We start from the raw sequence: 19,588 nt of genomic DNA, 5'->3' as shown, positions 1-19,588 counted from the left end.
GAAATCCTCTTGGTTTCAACTTCTGCCCACTCGTCAGAGCAGGGCATTAAATATGGATACTGTGGACAAGCAGAACACATTTTCTATGTTAATTCAACAAAAAATGACATCAAAGAAGATGGAGAGGCGCAGCGCGTGAATAAACCATGAGAGGACTGGAGCCAAGAGAATCAAATCTCAGAGCCCTGGAGCAAAACTGGGAAAGTGCCACCATTTAGGCGTGCACATATCATCTATCAATGCAACTATCCACAAAACTAAATGCTAGGGCCAGGAGTGTGACCTGATCAGGAAAGATTCTGGACCCTCCCTATATGCTATTAGATAACCTACACTGAGACGTTGTGACCATGGGGTACAGTAGTGTAGTGCATTAGCTTGGGTGCCAACTTGTTGTAGTAACAGTCTGGCATCCAGAATAATATTGCATAAGATCACATACAACACAGAGCATCAATATTGCATACATTCTTGTAATTTCCCATTCTGTAATTTCTTCCAATGTTTATCATTCTGTTTCTCATCCACTGATATATTGTACAGACAGATGTAGGATCTTAGTTAGACTAGTTTCTCACAGCAGGAAAATAATAATGTTAATTATTGGACATGGACATTTTTGTAGGGGTTGATGTATTTTTTTGTAAGTGGAAATTACACATTTTAGAAGCCTTTTTATATCTTGCAAACTTGTAGCGTATTCATTTCCTAATGTGCAGGAACTTTCCTACAACAACAGGGTGATCAAATTAAGATCCTACTTCTGTATATAGAATGGAAAACAAAGCAATAAACCCAGCAGCCCACTCTGATTGATCTCAAAATATTGTTTACTAAGCTCAGGCAGTTACAGTAACATCTTGGGGAACATGTACCCATTTCCTTAAAGGTCAAGGCCAATAGCAAAACCACTAGAACCCACAAGATTACAACACATACTGTATGTGTTTTACACTGAATATACCAAATATTAGGAACACCTTGTTAGAGATGAATGACCTGATACTGGAGAAAGCACTTACTATTGGAAAACAAATGGAAGTTGCTCTCGCTGACCTACATAAACTGCAGAGAGCATCTCAGTGGGCGGGGCTTCACACACTGGCTGAGGCACCAGTACAAAATGAGCAGGAAACCACTGGGGGGTGATGTTGATCTAATTGTGGCTCCAGTGGGCATGCTACAAGAGCATCTACATGTCCAGCAAAGGGGCAACGCTTGTTGTCATTCAGCAGCGGCAGGATAGCATCGAGCAGATGTAGGTCGAAGTTCACCAGTATCCATTAACTTTGTACATGATGATTCAGTTGCGTTCAAGCAAAGTGACTGCTACATTGAGAGTGTTAAAACCTCACTGGTGAGTGACACTGGTGCAAACGTGTCACTTTTGAACAAAGCCACTTACGAACCATTGTTCTCACATGTGCCACTGCAGAGGCCAACAGTATCCCTCTACAGCTACAACCACTCACCGATCTCAATCACTGCCAGTCTTTTAGAACAACAAAACCACACCGGCCACCCAGTTTTATGTTGCAACAGATGGCGCTAACATTCTCTGACTGGACTTATTTCCTGCCCTAGGGTTCAAGCTGCCAGATTCAACTGGTGCACATGTGCATCATTTGCCTACACCAGTATCTACGGAGTACTTACAACTGTTTGAGGGGCTAGGTCACCTCAGAGGTTGACCATCGGCCTACAGTCAACAAAGAGGTAATCCAGCCATTGCGGAGGGTTCCGTTGACCCTTCGGTAGAACGTCGACAAGGAACTTGACAACTTCCTGGAGGATGACATCATCGAGCTCATTGACCCCTCGCCATGGGTCTCAAACATGGCCATTACGCCTGAGCAAAATGGCAATCTTCGGCTCTGCATGGACCTCAGGGTCGTGAAGAAATCGATTATCCCCGACAAGTACCCGCTACCAACCGCTGAGGAGCTCACAACCCATTTTTATGGATCCACGTTATTCAGCAAACTAGACCTGAGGCAGGGATACCTCCAGGTTCCCCTACCACATGAGAGTCGAGATCCCACAGAGTTCAGTACATACACGGGGCTGTTCAGGTACAAATGCATGCCATTCAGTCTCAGCTCCACACCCAGCTCTTTCCAGAATATTATCACTCTTCTCCTGGCAGGCATCCCTGGAGTGTCAATCTATCTAGATGACATTGTGGTGCACGGTGCATCACAGACAGAGCACAATTCTCTCTTGTTTCTTTGAGAACAGAGCCAGAGTCAACACTGAAAAGTCTGTGTTATGGGGTGTCAGATGTTGAGTTCCTTGGATACAGGCTCTTCAGCCAGGGCATCACCCCCATCCTGTCCCATGTGGATGCCATTTTCACGTTACCTGAGCCTCAGTCCGCAGCACAGCTGGTGTCATTCCTCGGCATTGCACTTACGGTTTCTTCCAAACTATGATGAGACAACAGCACCTCTTTGACGGCTTCTGAAAAAAGACGCACCATAGGCATGGACTCGAAATGCTGTGCAGGAGCTTAAAACCTCTTAGGGATCCCTTAAGCGTGAATCCCGTTAGGGATAGATTTGACAACATCCAGTAAAATTGCAGAGCGCCTAATTCAAACTACAGAAATATTCAACATTCATGAAAATATAAGTGTAATACATCAAAATAAAGCTTAACTTCTTGTTGATTCAGCCGCTGTGTCAGATTTCAAAAAGGCTTTACGGCGAAAGCACACCATGCGATTATCTGAGGACAGCGCCCCGCATACAAACACATGAAAATAATTTTTCAACCAGGCAGGTGCGACACGAAAGTCAGAAATAGCCATATAATAAATGCCTTACCTTTGAAGATCATATTTTTGCAATCTCATATGTCCCAGTGACACAATGAATGGTTGTTTTGTTCAATACATTTATATCCACAAAATGTCAATTTATTTGGCGCGTTTGATTCAAAAATACACCGGTTCCAACATGACTACAAAGTATCTAATAAGTTACCTGTAAACTTTGTCCAAACATTTCAAACAATGTTCCTAATCCAACCTCAGATATCCTAAAATGTAAATAATCTATAAAATTTAAGACGGGATAAACAGTTTCCAATACCGAAGAAAAATTACACTGAGCGAGCTCCTGTTCATGTGCAACAAAATAAGTTTTGGAAAACACAATGACCTCAAAAAAATGTTTCCCTTGATGGATTATGCTCAGGGTTTTGCCTGCCAAATCAGCTCTGTTTACACTCACAGACATTATTTTTAATAGTTTTAGAAACTTCAGAGTGTTTTCTATCCAAATCTACTAAATATATGCATATGGATCCCGCTGGCATGCAAATTAAATCAGAAAGATCCATTCTCCTGTGGGGGATCGTTTCCTGACCTGTCTGTTCACACCTTCACCTCAACACCAGGCTCAGTTCAGGGTCCTTCCACCAGTCAGGCCTCAAAGGCCTGCAGTTCCCCTCCCACCAGCTGCACCTCGGAACACTGAGAGATTCTGAGTTGCAAGCAGACACACTGTCGTATAAGTCTGAGTCGCAAGCAGACACACTGTCGTATACATCCCTGGTTGTCCAATCATCAATTCCATTGCAAGAATTTCCTCTGTTATTTCAAAGTTATCATTAATTCTTCTGAAAAAATGTGTAAAAGTTAAGCAATGTCTTTGATGTCAGTACTCTCATGCAGTGCGATAGAAAAGTCCTTTGTTTTCTTTTCAGCTTGGAGGTTAACTGCTCGCCTATCACGTCCACACACCTGGTGATGGTTCTGAGTGATAAGCACATTTTCTCTAATTGGCTTTTACTGACTGTACAAAGTATGCTAGCAGTCTCCACTTTACAGTCTTTCACAAATACCCCTTCGGCAAAAGGTTGCTATGCTTTGCAATTTTATGTGCCACTATGTAACTTGACTTAGTTACTGATTCTTGAGTAGAGGACTGTTTGGTAAACAGTAGTTTTTTTAAAAACATTTAACCTTTATTTAACTAGGCAAGTCAGTTAAGAACAAATTCTTATTTTACAATGATGGACTACCGGGGAACAGTGAACTGCCTTGTTCAGGAGCAGAACAACGGATTTTTACCTTGTCAGCTCGGGGACCAAGCAACCTTTTGGTTACTGCCCCAATGCTCTAACCACTAGGCTACCTGCTTCCCCAAAAGGAAATGATAGTTAGCATGCTGCTTAAAAAATAACGACTGAGGTTGTATTCCTTCAAAACTGCTAGATTTTCTTGGCATATCAGCCTTCTGTCCCACGTCAGTGAAAAAGTATTTTGGTGTCCATTCTTTATTAACCACACGAAATTGAGTCCATTTTTCCCCTTTTCACCACACTAATTTTTCATAAATGTTTTCAAGCATGGACAGTGAAAGTAGATTCAAATTGATACGGTGAGCACAGACTGTCTGAATGTAGGCCTAATACCAGCAGCTACTAGGCTACAGTGCCATCGATTGTAGATTTTTCTATAGCATGGAAGAAGTCATTTCTAGGTTTAAAAAACCCCCGCAAAAATGGCTCGCGGGCCGGATTGAAGTGCCCCAACGGGCCGAACTCGGCCCATGGACCATACTTTCCCCCCCTCTGGTGTAGGGCCTACATGTCTACCAATATGTAGCCGTCCAATGTCCATTTGTTCATAAAAATTTCATCACAAGTGCACTAAATAACTGCTAGCCAAAAATAACTCTGGCTGGTGTGCACCTGAATTAAATGGTAATTACACAAAAACCTCAATATTTTCCCCCTAAAGGACCATTTGCTATCTAACTGGGAGTCTCCTGCGTGAAAGCATCCAAAGTTCTTCAAAGGTAAATTATTTTATTTGAATGCTTTTCTTGTTTTTGTGAAAATGTTGCCTGCTGAATGCTAGGCTTAATGCTATGCTATAGCTACCAATACTCTTACACAAATGCTTGTGCAGCTATGGTTAAAAAGCATTTTTTGAAAATCTGAGATGACAGTGTTGTTAACAAAAGGCTAAGCTTGTGAGCCAATATATTTATTTCATTTCATTTGCGATTTTCATGAATAGTTAACGTTGTGTTATGGTAATGAGCTTGAGGCTATAATTACGCTCCCGGATACGGGATTGCTCGTCGCAACAGGTTAACACAGGTGTGAACGCTGACAAGGACAAGGCTGGAGATCATTGTGTCATGCTGATTGAGTTTGAATAACAGACTGGAAGCTTCAAAAGGAGAGTGGTGCTTGGAATCATTGTTCTTCCTCTGTCAACCATGGTTATCTGCAAGGAAACACGTGTCGTCATCATTGCTTTGCACAAAAAGGGCTTCACAGGCAAGGATATTGCTGCCAGTAAGATTGCACCTTTTGGTGAGAAAAAAAGTTTGGATTATGATTATATTATTGTTTTTGCCCTGGTCCTATAAGAGCTCTTTGGCACTTCCCACGAGCCGGGTTGTGACAAAAACTCACACACATTCTTATGTTTGATAAATGTATCATATAGTGTGTGTGTGGCAGGCTTACAATGATGGGAGTGTGCAGACCCTGGTGCTAGAGGGGGTATGCAGCTTGAGGTTGAATGTTTGAATGGGTACGGGACTATAAAAAGTTTGGGAGCCACTGATATAGAGGATTTAGCAGAAAATAGCGCGCCACTCCTTTCTTTGCTGTTACAGTCAATCTATCCAAATCAATGTAAAACACAGGAAATGCTCATTTAAAAGATGGCTAGTCCTTATTAGCCTGGATCTGCATGGAATGCAGGCACATTAGGAGACACAGGCCAGGTCAATTATCCAGCTGAAGTCAGAAGTTTACATACACTTAGGTTGGAGTCAATAAAACTAGTTTTGCAACCACTCCACACATTTCTTGTTAACAAACTATAGTTTTGGCAAGTCGGTTTGGAAATCTACTTTGTGCATGACACAAGTAATTTTCCTACAATTGTTTATAGAGAGATTATTTCACTTATAATTCACTGTATCACAATTCCAGTGGGTCAGAAGTTTACATACACTAAGTTGACTGTGCCTTTAAACAGCATGGAAAATTCCAGAAAATTATGTCATGGCTTTAGAAGCTTCTGAAAGGCTAATTGACATAATTTGAGTCAATTGGAGATGTACCTGTGCATGTATTTCAAGGCCTACCTTCAAACTCGGTGCCTCTTTGCTTGACATCATGGGAAAATCAAAAGAAATCAGCCAAGACCTCAGAAAAAAAATTGTAGACCTCCACAAGTCTGGTTCATCCTTGGGATCAATTTCCAAACACCTGAAGGTACCACGTTCATCTGTACAAACAATAGTATGCAAGTATAAACACCATGGGACCACGCAGCCGTCATACCACTCAGGAAGGAGATGCGCTCGGTCTCCTAGAGATGAACGTACTTTGGTGTGAAAAGTGCAAATCAATCCCAGAACAGCAGCAAATGACCTTGTGAAGATGCTGGAGGAAACAGGTATAAAAGTATCTATATCCACAGTAAAACGAGTCCTATATCGACATAACTTGAAAGGCCGCTCAGCAAGGAAGAAGCCACTGCTTAAAAAACGCCATAAAAAAACAGACTACGGTTTGCAACTGCATATGGGGACAAAGATCGTACTTTTTGGAGAAATGTCCTCTGGTCTCATGAAACAATAATAGAACTGTTTGGCCATAATGACCATTGTTATGTTTGGAGGAAAAAGGGGGATGCTTTCAAGCCGAAGAACACCATTCCAAATGTGAAGAATGGGGGTGGCAGCATCATGTTGTGGGAGTGATTTGCTGCAGGGGGGACTGATGCACGTCACAAAATAGATGGCATCATGAGGCAAGAAAATTATGTGGATATATTGAAGCAACATCTAAAGACATCAGTCAGGAAGTTAAAGCTTGGTCGCAAATGGGTCTTCCAAATGGACAATGACCCCAAGCATACTTCCAAAGTTGTGGCAAAATGGCTTAAGGACAACAAAGTCAAGGTATTGGAGTGGCCCATCACAAAGCCCTGACCTCAATCCTATAGAAAATTTGTGGGCAGAACTGAAATAGCGTGTGACCCAAGTTAAGCAATTTAAAGGCAATGCTACCAAATACTGATTGAGTGTATGTAACTTCTGACCCACTGGAAATGTAATGAAAGAAATAAAAGCTGAAATAAATCATTCTCTCTTCTATTATTCTGACATTTCACATTCTTAAAATAAAGTGGTGATCCTAACTGACCGAAGACAATTTTTACTAGGATTAAATGTCAGGAATTGTGAAAAACTGAGTTTAAATGTATTTGCCTAAAGTGTATGTAAAACCTCCAACTTCAACTGTATATATTATTTATTTTAAACAAAAATAGTGCGACCAAATCATGTGCTGGTGCCACCAACTGAAAAAGCATTTGGAAAAGTTGTGTAGAAACCTGAAGAGATCTGGGTTGTTTAAGTCCTGGCTCAGCTAAGTGTATTACTAAATGGACTGGAGCTGTACGTTTCCCCTCCTGTTTTGGCTCGGGGAAACAATTGAGAGAGAATTTTTTATGAGTCAGCCATGGAAATAACATCCTGATGATTGTGACCTGCAGAAAAGGTGCATTAACAAAGATCAGGCAGAGCCCGCTGCAATCCCGTGAATAAAATGTACCCGTTTCTCCTTTATGCCCTAATTTCTCTCCTTTCACTATCAAGCCTTTGATTCTGGGAGCTCTGCCTACACAGACCTTGCAGTCCTTATACTGTAGATACACACGCCCACGTATGTACGCTGCAGCTGTTTTTACTGCTGCAAAAGACACAGACACAGCGAAACAGTCACAAACAGAAACAGTGATATAAACACAAACACATGCCAACAGTAAATAATCCATCTGTCTTTGTAAAATCACTGAATAATAACAAATCTGAAATGTACTGAAATGTAAGGAGTTTGACTGTGTTGTCTGACATGTTGCTTTATGTGAGTGTGTCTGTGAGACAGCTTTCTTCCTGCCAGAGATGACTATGATGGCGCCGACAGAGATGTCGCCTCGCTTCGCGTTCTTAGGTGCATCAAAGCTGGGACTGAGAGATTGAAAAACAAGCTTCTATCTCAAGGCCATCAGACTGTTAAATAGCCACCACTAACTCAGAGGCTGCTGCCTACACTGGAAACTTTAATAAATGGATCCCTAGTCACTTTAAACAATAACACTTTAAATAATGGCACTTTAATAATTGCGAAGTATTTTTTTGTGGCACCCGACCACACGACTTTAATAATGTTTACATATCTTACTTTACCCATATCACATGTATATACTGTATTTTATACCTTGCCTTGCACCTTGCCTATGCCATCCATATATTTATATGTACATATTTTCATTCACCCCTTTGGGTAGTTGGTGGGGAATTGTTAGATTACTTGTTAGATTTGTGTTTAGTAGGTAGTTGTTGGGAGTTGTTAGATATTACTGCACTATTACTGCACTGCTGGAACAAGAAGCACAAGCATTTCGCTACACTCGCATTAACATCTGCTAACCATGTGTATGTGACCAATAAAATGTCATTTTGATTCATTATTTTTTCTTTTTTTGAGTTAGTGGGTGAGAGATTAGGAGAGCTAAGCTGGAGAGGAGGTGGGCTGTTGGACCGTGGCGTGGGAGAGCTCCAGGGAGCAATGGGAGCAGCTCTGCACTTAACCTGTTTTCCTGACAGCCAACATGTAGCCTGGTCTCTAGGAGACGATAGAGCCTACAGTCTAGAGTGAGGCAAGGGCCCTGGGAGACAGACAGGCAGGCGGGCTGGGCATATGGCCAGTGGGAGAAAACACATGTACTGAAGTATGGCTGAATGCATGAAATCCACTGTGCCAGCTCACCCACTTAACCCTTCTGTTGCATTGTCAGTCTTTCTAATGCCAGGAAGCCTCTCACTGGCTCTTGTGCTAAAACTCTAAATGGATTTTACTTGCCTTTTAGAGATATGACGAGGCCCTCTCGTCTCCTCCCCACCCTGCTCAATTAATCATACCCAGGCACTACTCTTGTCCCACACTCCAGCTTCACACCAGCCCTCTAATTTTCCCTCCATGATTCACTAACCTAGCCATGGCCCCTATGCGTAAGCTACTGACAGCGCTAACCCCGCTAACACACAGCCCAGTGAATCACTCACACATTGACTCCTCAGCTAAAGGATGTTAATGGTAGCGAGTCCGTGGACAGAGACTGGGGCAGAGGGTTTACTGACCTGGCACAGTGCCCAGGTCAACTGCTCAACAGCTGATGGACTCTGACGAGCAGCGTTATGGGCCTCACGCAGGCGAAGGAGAGCGGAGCATGGCACTTCCACCGCCCTGACATCAGCTATAGGCAGGCTGGTGGACACATATACTGACCATGGTTATGTAACAGAAGGCATAATGTGGTATGAGATTATCACTCCACCACCTCTCATTAGACGGATCCTTTGAAGCTCATGCTGTCAAGTCACCAGGCTTTCCTCCTGTAGCTGTCAACATGTGTCTGTTTGATGGCTACATCCTTTTTGCTGATCTGCTTCCACTTGGTGTAGTAGCTCCCTTAGTCATGGAACACCAAGGTGAAAGGCTACCATTAGCCTTCAACAGACCTCATAATGTAGTTCTGAGTTCAGGTTTTATCGTTGTCTAGCATGGTGCTGGAAGTAATGCATAATGTCATGTCAACAGCCAAACCCACTGAAGCTTTTCAATAATTATCTACATGTGACAAGTGGCTATTTTGGGACTATCTGATGTGCTGACAGGGCTGTATCAGTGCAGTGGGCAGAGACTAAGTTGCATGTTGCTCTCTTGCCTTCTTCCTCTTTGCCCAACAATGCACCTCTACAACAGATGGAGGGCTCAACACATCAAAGAGTCACTACCATGCCATACTGGCACTGTTGACATCACCCGAGCAACTGTCAGCACAAACATGGTCAGTGTGCCCAGGGGAAAGAAATCCTTGTCAACTACCTAGAATTATCATCTCCAGCACCAAACCAGTGTCTACATATTTCTCTGTGACATCACATGGTAGGATTGAAAGTAAGTTATTTTAAAAGGAAGGTACCGTAATTGCTGGACTATTAAGCGCACCCGAATATAAACCGCACCCACTGAATTATTTAAAAAAAATATGTATTTTGTACATAAATAAGCCGCACATGTCTATAAGCCGCAGGTGCCTACCGGTACATTGAAACAAATGAACTTTACACAGCCTTTAAACGAAACACGGCTTGTAACAAAAATAAATAGGCTTTTAAACTAAACACTGCTTGTAACAAACATTTAAACAGTAGCCTACCAAGAAAGTCATTGATCACTATCTTCCTCCTCCTGTGCACTGAAACCACTGAAGTCATCTCCTTCGGTGTCGGAGTTGAATAGCCTCAGAATTGCTTCATCCGATGTTGGGTCGTTTTCATTGTCGCTCTCGTCACTTTCATCCGGAGGCAAATACCCCGCTGAGCTCATGCTGCCTCTTCAACACGCAGCAGTCCAGCCTTTCCAAACCCGTTGATGATGGTGGATTTTTTGACAATGCTCCACGCTGTCAGGACCCACTGGCAGACTTGACCATAAGATGCCTGCGGCCCATTTTAGTGAAGGATTTCTCCCCTGTTGTCATCCAAGCCTCCCACTGAACAAGGAGCGCCACCTTAAATGCACGATTTACACTGATGTTGAGTGGCTGCAAATACTTTGGGCCATCTGCTTTTCTTCCCTCTGAAAGCATTTGTTGTCTTTCTGCACTGAGTCAGTTCCTCACGCTGCTGTTTCCAACGTCTTATCATCGACTCATTAAGGCCAAGCTCCCATGCAGCAGCTCTATTTCCTTTTCCAACAGCCAGATTTATCGCCTTCAACTTGAAAGCTGCATCATATGCATTTTTCTGTGTCTTTGCCATGATGAGGGTGACAAAATTACTACCGTAATCAGAATGATGGGAAGTTTGAGCGCGCTCGATTTACGTCACATTGTGTGACGGTGCTCAGTTTTTTGGCGGCATGAATCTTGTGAAAGCGGGAAAAATCCATAAATTAGCTGCGTCATTGTATAAACCGCGAGGTTCAAAGTGTGGGAATAAAGTAGCGGCTTATAGTCCGGAAATTACGGTAGGTATTTTTTTAAAGGAAATGTTGACTCTGGTATTGTGGTTGGGATAATGAAAATGAGGTTGAAAAGTGTTGGAGTTGGCCTTTAACAGCTGACAAGAAATCTGCACACCCAAAATGTATATGGTAAAGCCTGAAACCCAGCACTCCCATCGCTCGCTAGCTAGATCCATCACACACACACACACACACACACACACACACACACACACACACACACACACACACACACACACACACACACACACACACACACACACACACACACCACACACACTTTCGCATGCAAACACAGGCAAGCAGGGAAGATCTACATCAATGACTGAAAAACTGCACTTTTAGACTTTTGGATTTCAGAAAATGGTACTCTACTTAATTTAGATAGTAAATATCCTGCCATACAGAGCCGTATGCAACATGAGATGGTCAATGGCCATAGTGATGGATAACATGAAAGAGTACTTCAATTCAATAGCGTTCTCCCCCACACACACACGGATGCATGTATGCACACGCAGGCATTCACACACACACACACACACACACACACACACACACACACACACACACACACACACACACACACACACACACACACACACACACACACACACCATATCACATCCAGGGCATTGCGCATGCAGAGGGATGCCTCTGAATGAATCCATGTGTGTAAATGTCATCAGTAAATGTCAATATCTTTTCTGGGGCCAGGCCTGAGGACATGGAGGCTCAGTATATGACCCACACCTACCTTCAATTCCTGCCCCTTCATCCATTCTTCATCTGCTCAAAAGAAATCCTCTGCTTAGCGTGATGAATTAAACAACACATTCAGCAGAGAGATGGAGGATTTTAGACAAAGACAGAGTAGAAAAGAGGACGTTTTGTGAGCATAGGACTGCAGTTATCTACAAAGGGACATAAGGGAAACTGCTGTGGGCAGGTATCATGAAAATGAATTTTCATGTATGAGGTACACACACATCCTAATTGGCGAGGTGCAGGCTGAGGAAATGTACATTTTCAAGAAATAATTTGTTTCAGAGCAAGAGTGTGTCACTACATCCTATGTCTCATGAAAAGAAAAACAGTGGAAGATTGGTACCAAAGGACATGACTGCAATTTTATGATCCCGTAACCAATTGTGCTATTGTGTATGTTTTTTCAAGTTATTTGTAACTTATTTGGTATATAATTTTTCTGCCACTGTGTCTTATGACCGAAAAGAGCTTCTAGATATCAGGACAGCAATTACTCACCCCATACTGGAGGAAAACTTTTTTTTCTTCAACGAGTCAGACGCGAAGGATTTACTTCAGACACCCTACAAGGCCCTCATCGCTGTCATTCACAGGAGAAGGAGATGGAGGTATCGGGGACAAAGGTCCGAGTGCCTTGTAAGGATACAACGCCGAGAGGGTAATCTACCTTTACCATAGCCAACTTACAATCAATCAATAATAAAATAGATGGAACTACGATCATGTATATCCTGCCAACGGAACATTAAAAGCTGTAACATCTTATGTTTCACCGAGTCGTGGCTTAACGACGACATGAATACAGCTGGTGGGTTTTAAGCTTTTTCGGCAGGATAGAACAGCGTCCTCTGGTAAGACAAGGGGTGGCGGTCGATGTGTATTTGTAAACAACAGCTGGTGCATGAAATCTAAGGAAGTCTCAAGGTTTTGTTCGCCTGAGGTAGAGTATCTCATGATAAGATGTAGAACACAATATTTACCAAGAGAGTTTTCATCTGTATTTTTCGTAGCTGTCTATATACCACCACAAACCGACACTGGCACTAAGACCGCACTCAATGAGCTATATATGGCCATAAACAAACAGGAAAAAGCTCATCCAGAGACGTAGCTCCTAGTGAACGGGGACTTTAATGCAGGGAAACTTAAATCAGTTTTACCTAATCAGCATGTTAAATTTGCAACCAGAGGGAAAATAACTCTAGACCACCTTTGCTCCAAACATAGAGATGCGTACAAAGCTCTCCCTCGCCCTCCACTTGGCATATCTGACCATAATTCTATCCTCCTGATTCCTGCTTACAAGCAAAAACTAAAGCAGGAAGCATCAGTGACACGGTCAATAAGAAAGTGGTCAGATGAAGCAGATGCTAAGCTACAGGACAGGGCAGTTTTGCTAGCACAGACTGAAATATGTTCCAGGATTCTTCTGATGGCATTGAGGAGTACATCACAACAGTCACTGGATTCATCAATAAGTGCATTGATGACGTCATCCCCACAGTGACCGTACGCACATACCCCAACTAGAGGCCATGGACTACAGGCAACATCCACTGAGCTAAAGGGTAGAGCTGCCACTTTCAAGGAGTGGAAGCTTACAAGAAATCCCGCTATGCCCTCCGACGAACCCTCAGACAGGCAAAGCGTCAATACAGCACTAAACTTGAATCGTACTACACCGGCTCCGACGCTCGTCAGATGTGTCAGGGCTTGCAAACTATTACAGACTACAAAGGGAAGCACAGCCGTGAGGTGCCAAGTGACACAAGTCTACCAGATGAGCTAAATTACTTCTATGCTCGCTTCGAGGCAAGTAACACTGAACCATGCATGAGAGCATCAACTGTTAAGGATGACTGTGTGATCACGCTCTCGTTAACGATGCGAGTAAGATCTTTAAACAGGTCATCATTCACAAGGCTGCAGGGCCAGACGGATTACAAGGACGTGTACTCCGAGCATGTGCTGACCAACTAGCAATTGTCTTCACTGCCATTGTCAACCTGTCCCTGACTGAGTATGTAATACATACATTTTTCAAGGAGAGCACCATAGTCCCTGTGCCCAAGAACACTAAGGTAACCTGCCTACGTCTGTAGCCATGAAGTGCTTCGAAAGGCTGGTCATGGCTCACAACAACACCATTATCCCAGAAACCCTAGACTCACTCCAATTTGCATACTGCCCCAAAAGATCCACAGATGAAGCAATCTCTATTACACTCAACACTGCCTGTTCCCACCTGGACAAAAGGAACACCTATGTGAGAATGCTATTCATTGACTACAGCTAAGCATTCAACACCATAGTGCCCTCAAAGCTCATCACTAAGCTAAGGACCCTGGGACTAAACACCTCCCTCTGCAACTGTATCCTGGACTTCCTGATGGGCCGCCCCCAGGTGTTAACCTGTTACTCCTACCCCCTACTTTTTCGAAAATTCTGTTAAAAATCGCGCAACATTTCAGCGCCCTGCTGCTCATGCCAGGAATATAGTATATGCATATGATTAGTATGTGTGGATAGAAAACACTCAGACATTTATAAAACTGGTTAAATCACGGCTGTGACTATAACAGAACGTGCGTTTCATCGAAAAGTGCAGGAAAATCTGATCACTGAAAATGGAAAAATATATCCATGCGCCACTTCAACCGATTGATAAAGGTGAAGTTAAATTAAATGGGGTCGAGGTTGCAATACCTACAGCTTCCACATGATGTCAACAGTCTTGTCATTTGCCTAGGCTTTGTTTCTTGGTCAAACGAAGAAGAGACAGCCCATTTCTTCAGGTCTCCGACCGGATATTTTGGTTGAGATTTACCCGGACATTATTTCCAGACGTACAGCTATAGAATATACATCGCCTCGTGATCAATTTGATCGCTTATTAACGTTTACTAATACCTAAAGTTGCATTACAAAAGTATTTTGAAGTGTTTTGTGAAAGTTTATCGTCGACTTTTTTAATTTTAAAAAATGACGTTACGTTATAAAACGCTATTTTCTTCGTCTTCATAGATCGATATCTAGGCTATATATGGACCGATTTAATAAAAAAAAAAGACTCAATAGTGTTTATGGGACATCTAGGAGTGCCAACAAAGAAGATGGTCAAAGGTAATGAATGTTTTATATTTTATTTGTGCGTTTTGTGTAGCGCCGACTACGCTAATTATTTTGTTTACGTCCCCTGCGGGTCTTTTGGGGTGTTACATGCTATCAGATAATATCTTCTCATGCTTTCGCCGAAAAGAATTTTAAAAATCTGACTTGTTGCCTGGATTCACAACGAGTGTAGCTTTAATTCAATACCCTGCATGTGTATTTTAATGAACGTTTGAGTTTTAACGAGTGCTATTAGCATTTAGCGTAGCGCATTTGCATTTCCAGATGTCTAGATGGGACGCCTGCGTGTCAGGTAGGAGCAAGAGGTTAAGGGTAGGTAACAGCACATCCTCCATGCTGATCCTCAACACGGGGGCCCCTCAGGGGTGTGTGCTCAGTCCCCTCCTGTACTCCCTGTTCACTCATGACTGCATGACCAGGCACGACTCCAACACCATCATCAAGTTTGCCCATGACACAACAGTGATAGGTCTGATCACCAACAACGATGAGACAGCCTATAGGGAGGAGGTCAGAGACCTGGCCGTGTGGTGCCAGGGCAACAACCTCTCCCTCAATGTGATCAAGACAAAGGAGATGATTGTGGACTAAAGGAAAAGGAGGACTGAGCACATCCCCATTCTCATCGACGGGGCTGCAGTGGAGCAGGTTAAGAGCTTCAAGTTCCTTGGTGTCCACATCACCAACTATCATGGTCCAAACACACTAGGACAGTCATGAAGAGGACACAACAAAGCCTATTCTCCCTCAGGAGACTGAAAAGATTTGGCATGGGTCCTCAGATCCTCAAAATATTCTACAGCTGCACCATCGAGAGTACCCTGACTGGTTGCATCACTGCCTGGTATGGCATCTTCTCTGCCTCTGACGGCGCAGTACATCACTGGGGCCAAGCTTCCTGCCATCCAGGACCTCTATAACATGCGGAGTCAGAGGAAGGCACTAAAAATTGTCAGAGACTCCAGCCACCCTAGTCATAGACTGTTCTCTCTGCTACTGCATGGCAAGTGGTACCGGAGTGCCAAGTCCAGGTCCAAAAGGCCTCTTAATAGCTTCTACACCCAAGCCAAAAGACTCCTGAACAGCTAATCAAAGGAATACCCAGAACCCTCTTTTATGCAGCTGCTACTCTCTGTTTATTATCTATGCATAGTCACTTTAACTCAATTACCTTGACCAACTGGTGCCCCCTCACATTGACTCTGTGCCAGTACCCCCTGTATATAGCCTCACTATTGTTATTTTGCTGCTGCTGTTTAATTATTACTTTTATTTTCTATTTTTTCCAGAAAACTTTTTTCTTCTTAAAACTTTTTAAAGCATTGTTGGTTAAGGGCTTGTAAGTAAGATCCCAGAGAAGGACAAGCAAAGGCTCAATGTGGTGGCTTAATTGTACGGAAGCCATACGGTATGTACCACATAGGAATGAATAGGACTCCAATGATAGTGTACGGTACATACCTTGATGTAGTTGTGGAGCTCGGGGTAGACTTTGTAGGACGCCAGCCAGTGGGACAGGGGGGTGGTGGAAGGGAAGGTGGTGGTCACAGCGAGGGACACCTCAGGAAGGGACAGCACCTTGAAGCCAAACTTTTCGTACAGCTTCTGGAGCTCCTCGTCAGGCTGCTCCTCTCCCTCGTTCAGGATACTGCCCACGATGTAGCGACACTGGTCATCAGGCACCTGAGAGAGAGAGAGAGAGAGAGAGGGGGGGATACAATTCAATATTCTCAGTAAATATAAATCCCCATCCATCCTCCCAGCCCGCCAGTCAGACCAGCTCGTACAAGAAAACAACAGAAGGCAGAAGGAATGGGAGAATCTTTAAACAGCAGTGTGTGCGTGTACATCCGACAGTAAGCTGTCAATCACACTGGGCTCCAGCCTGGCTGCAGGCTTTCTGGTAGATGGTGAGACAGTGATAGAAGAGTGACACGAGGCCAGATTTCAGAGACATGGCTGGTTGGCTGGGCGCTGCTGCTGTAGGCCTGTGAAGGTCCTCCTCTATGTGACTGTTGCCGTCTGTGGAGGCTGGCATGGCACAGGGTCACAGATGGCATCCAGCGCTACTCATCAACATCGCTGACAGCCCCATACACACATCTTATAATGATACCATTCACAATTCATCCCCCTATTCACAATTCATCCCCCTTTTCTCCTTTCTCTCCCCCTAGCCACACTTATTCAATACAAGTTTTCACACCATAAAGAAACCAGGCTAGGACCTGGTACAGGGGAATACAAGGTCAAGCGATGGTGAAAATAAGTCACACTTCTCCAGGTATGAGCTATACCCCTCAACCAACTAACATCCCTTTAATATCCTTACACCTCTTCCCCACCAGTGGCTGGGCCATGCAAGTAATATAATGAGTGACGGTGTCTGTATTTTACGGTCTGTATTATGTGAGCAGTCTGTATTATGTGAGCGGTCTGTATTATGTGAGCGGTCTGTATTATGTGAGCGGTAGCGGTCTGTATTATGTGAGCGGTCTGTATTATGTGAGCGGTCTGTATTATGTGAGCGGTCTGTATTATGTGAGCGGTCTGTATTATGTAAGCGGGCTGTCCATCGGATCTGCTGCTGTCTTCTTCACAGGCAACATCAGATGACAGGGAATTATTCTGTCAAGGCCGTACTAGTTATATTTGATCTACTGCTCCGCTTTAAGCCAGTGCAAACAAAGCCATTCACAAAGGCTGTGTTCCTAGCAGCTTAGTACACAATCAACACCAAACGGTCCATATGGACACTGCTTTGGTCCAGGATGTGGATGTACACTGTAATTTATGTTGACCTTCCTACATGATAAAAGGTGTTGTCAACAGGGTTTGTGTATAATGACTGTCCCCTGTCAACACTGCCAGGCTATAATAAGACACTGCTACATCCATTTAAATAAAAGGAGAGAGAAATGACCGCTGCCCTCCCATGGCCTATCTAACCATCTCTCTCTCCCTCCCTCATTCCCTCGCTCTCTAGACTCAGAAACGGGCCGGCTTGTTGCCCAAACGTAGCCCTCGCTTGCTAATGATGTCATTCAGAGCTCCTATCACTCACAGCCCACACACATTTTTATTTATTTCACCTTTATTTAACCAGATAGGCAAGTTGAGAACAAGTTCTCATTTACAATAGCGACCTGGCCAAGATAAAGCAAAGCAGTTCATACATACGCACACACACACACACATACACACACACACACTCGCCCCCCCATCCTCAAACAGTCACAGACAAACAGCAACACTGCTTCTCATCTCTCCTCCAGTCCAGATAACACACCCCAGAGACTAAAGGAAATAGGAGAGAAGAGCAACACTCCATGAAGCGATTGGAGTATCCTTCGCTCTCTCTCTCTCTCTCTCCTCTCTTGTATCTCTGTATATATTTGTAAGGTTTATGTCTTTAAAAAATCTAAACGCACAGGGAGAATTCTGCCAGTCAATCTGTCCGAGGCAGACAGCTGTGTTCTCAAAGCCAACCACGGCTCCATAAACAGTTGTTCTGAAAAACAATGCTGGCTTCACTGGGCTCTGCGTCTGTCCACAGACGAGGCTAAGGAGAGTTGCCAGTGACCTTTGATTGGCCAAGGCGAACAACTGGTGCGTTGGCTAACTGGAAGACAGTTGAGCTCACCGCACCGTAATTGGATGGTGTAGTTGTCGAGTCGCCTTGCCAAGCCTCAGAAAACCAATTCAGCACATTTTATTTTTTTAAATTTTATTTCAACAGATAGGGCCAGTCGAGAACAAGTTCTCATTTACAACTGCGACCTGGCCAAGATAAAGCAGTGCAACAAAAACAACAACACAGAGTTACACATGGGATAAACAAACATACAGTCAATAACACAATAGAAAAGTCTGTGTACAGTGTGAGCAAATTAAGTAAGTAGGTAAGGCAATAAATAGGCCAATAGTGGCGAAGTAATTCAAATTTAGCAATTTAGACTGGAGTGATATATGTGCAGATGAGGATGTGCAAGTAGAGATAATGGTGTGCAAAAGAGCAGAAAAACAAAAACGGGGATGAGGTAGGTAGTTGGTTGGATGGGCTATTTACAGATGGGCTGTGTACAGCTGCAGCAATTGGTAAGCTGCTCTGACAGCTGAAGCTTAAGGTTAGTGAGGGAGATAAGTGTCCAGCTTCAGTGATTTTTGAAATTAGTTCCAGTCATTGGCAGCAGTGAACTGGAAGGAAAGGCAGCCAAAGGAAGTGTTGGCTTTGGGGATGACCACAAGACCATGGTGCTTGCCTACGGAGCTGTGAGGGGAACGGCACCTCAGTACCTCCAGGCTCTGATCAGGCCCTACACCCAAACAAGGGCACTGCGTTCATCCACCTCTGGCCTGCTCGCCTCCCTACCACTGAGGAAGTACAGTTCCCACTCAGCCCAGTCAAAACTGTTCGCTGCTCTGGCCCCCCAATGGTGGAACAAACTCCCTCACGACGCCAGGACAGCGGAGTCAATCACCACCTTCCGGAGACACCTGAAACCCCACCTCTTTAAGGAATACCTAGGATAGGATAAGTAATCCTTCTCACCCCCCTTTAAGATTTAGATGCACTATTGTAAAGTGACTGTTCCACTGGATGTCATAAGGTGAA

At 43.7% G+C, this 19,588-nt stretch overlaps 1 protein-coding gene across 1 annotated transcript in view; it reads right to left on the bottom strand.

Moving 5' to 3' along the window:
• tex264a (testis expressed 264, ER-phagy receptor a) overlaps positions 1-19,588 on the bottom strand; it is a 167,015-nt gene that overhangs the window by 113,077 nt on the left and 34,350 nt on the right. Inside the window, exon 2 of the mRNA XM_035777845.2 lies at positions 16,435-16,656. Coding sequence (XP_035633738.1) covers positions 16,435-16,656 — 222 coding nt within the window. The remainder of the gene's footprint in view (positions 1-16,434; positions 16,657-19,588) is intronic.

The sequence above is a fragment of the Oncorhynchus keta genome, chromosome 10 (genome assembly GCF_023373465.1).
Source record: "Oncorhynchus keta strain PuntledgeMale-10-30-2019 chromosome 10, Oket_V2, whole genome shotgun sequence".
In the NCBI taxonomy this organism is placed as follows: Eukaryota; Metazoa; Chordata; class Actinopteri; order Salmoniformes; family Salmonidae; genus Oncorhynchus; species Oncorhynchus keta.
The sequence above is the reverse complement of the archived record's forward strand: the minus strand, read 5'-3'. Positions and strand labels throughout refer to the sequence as shown.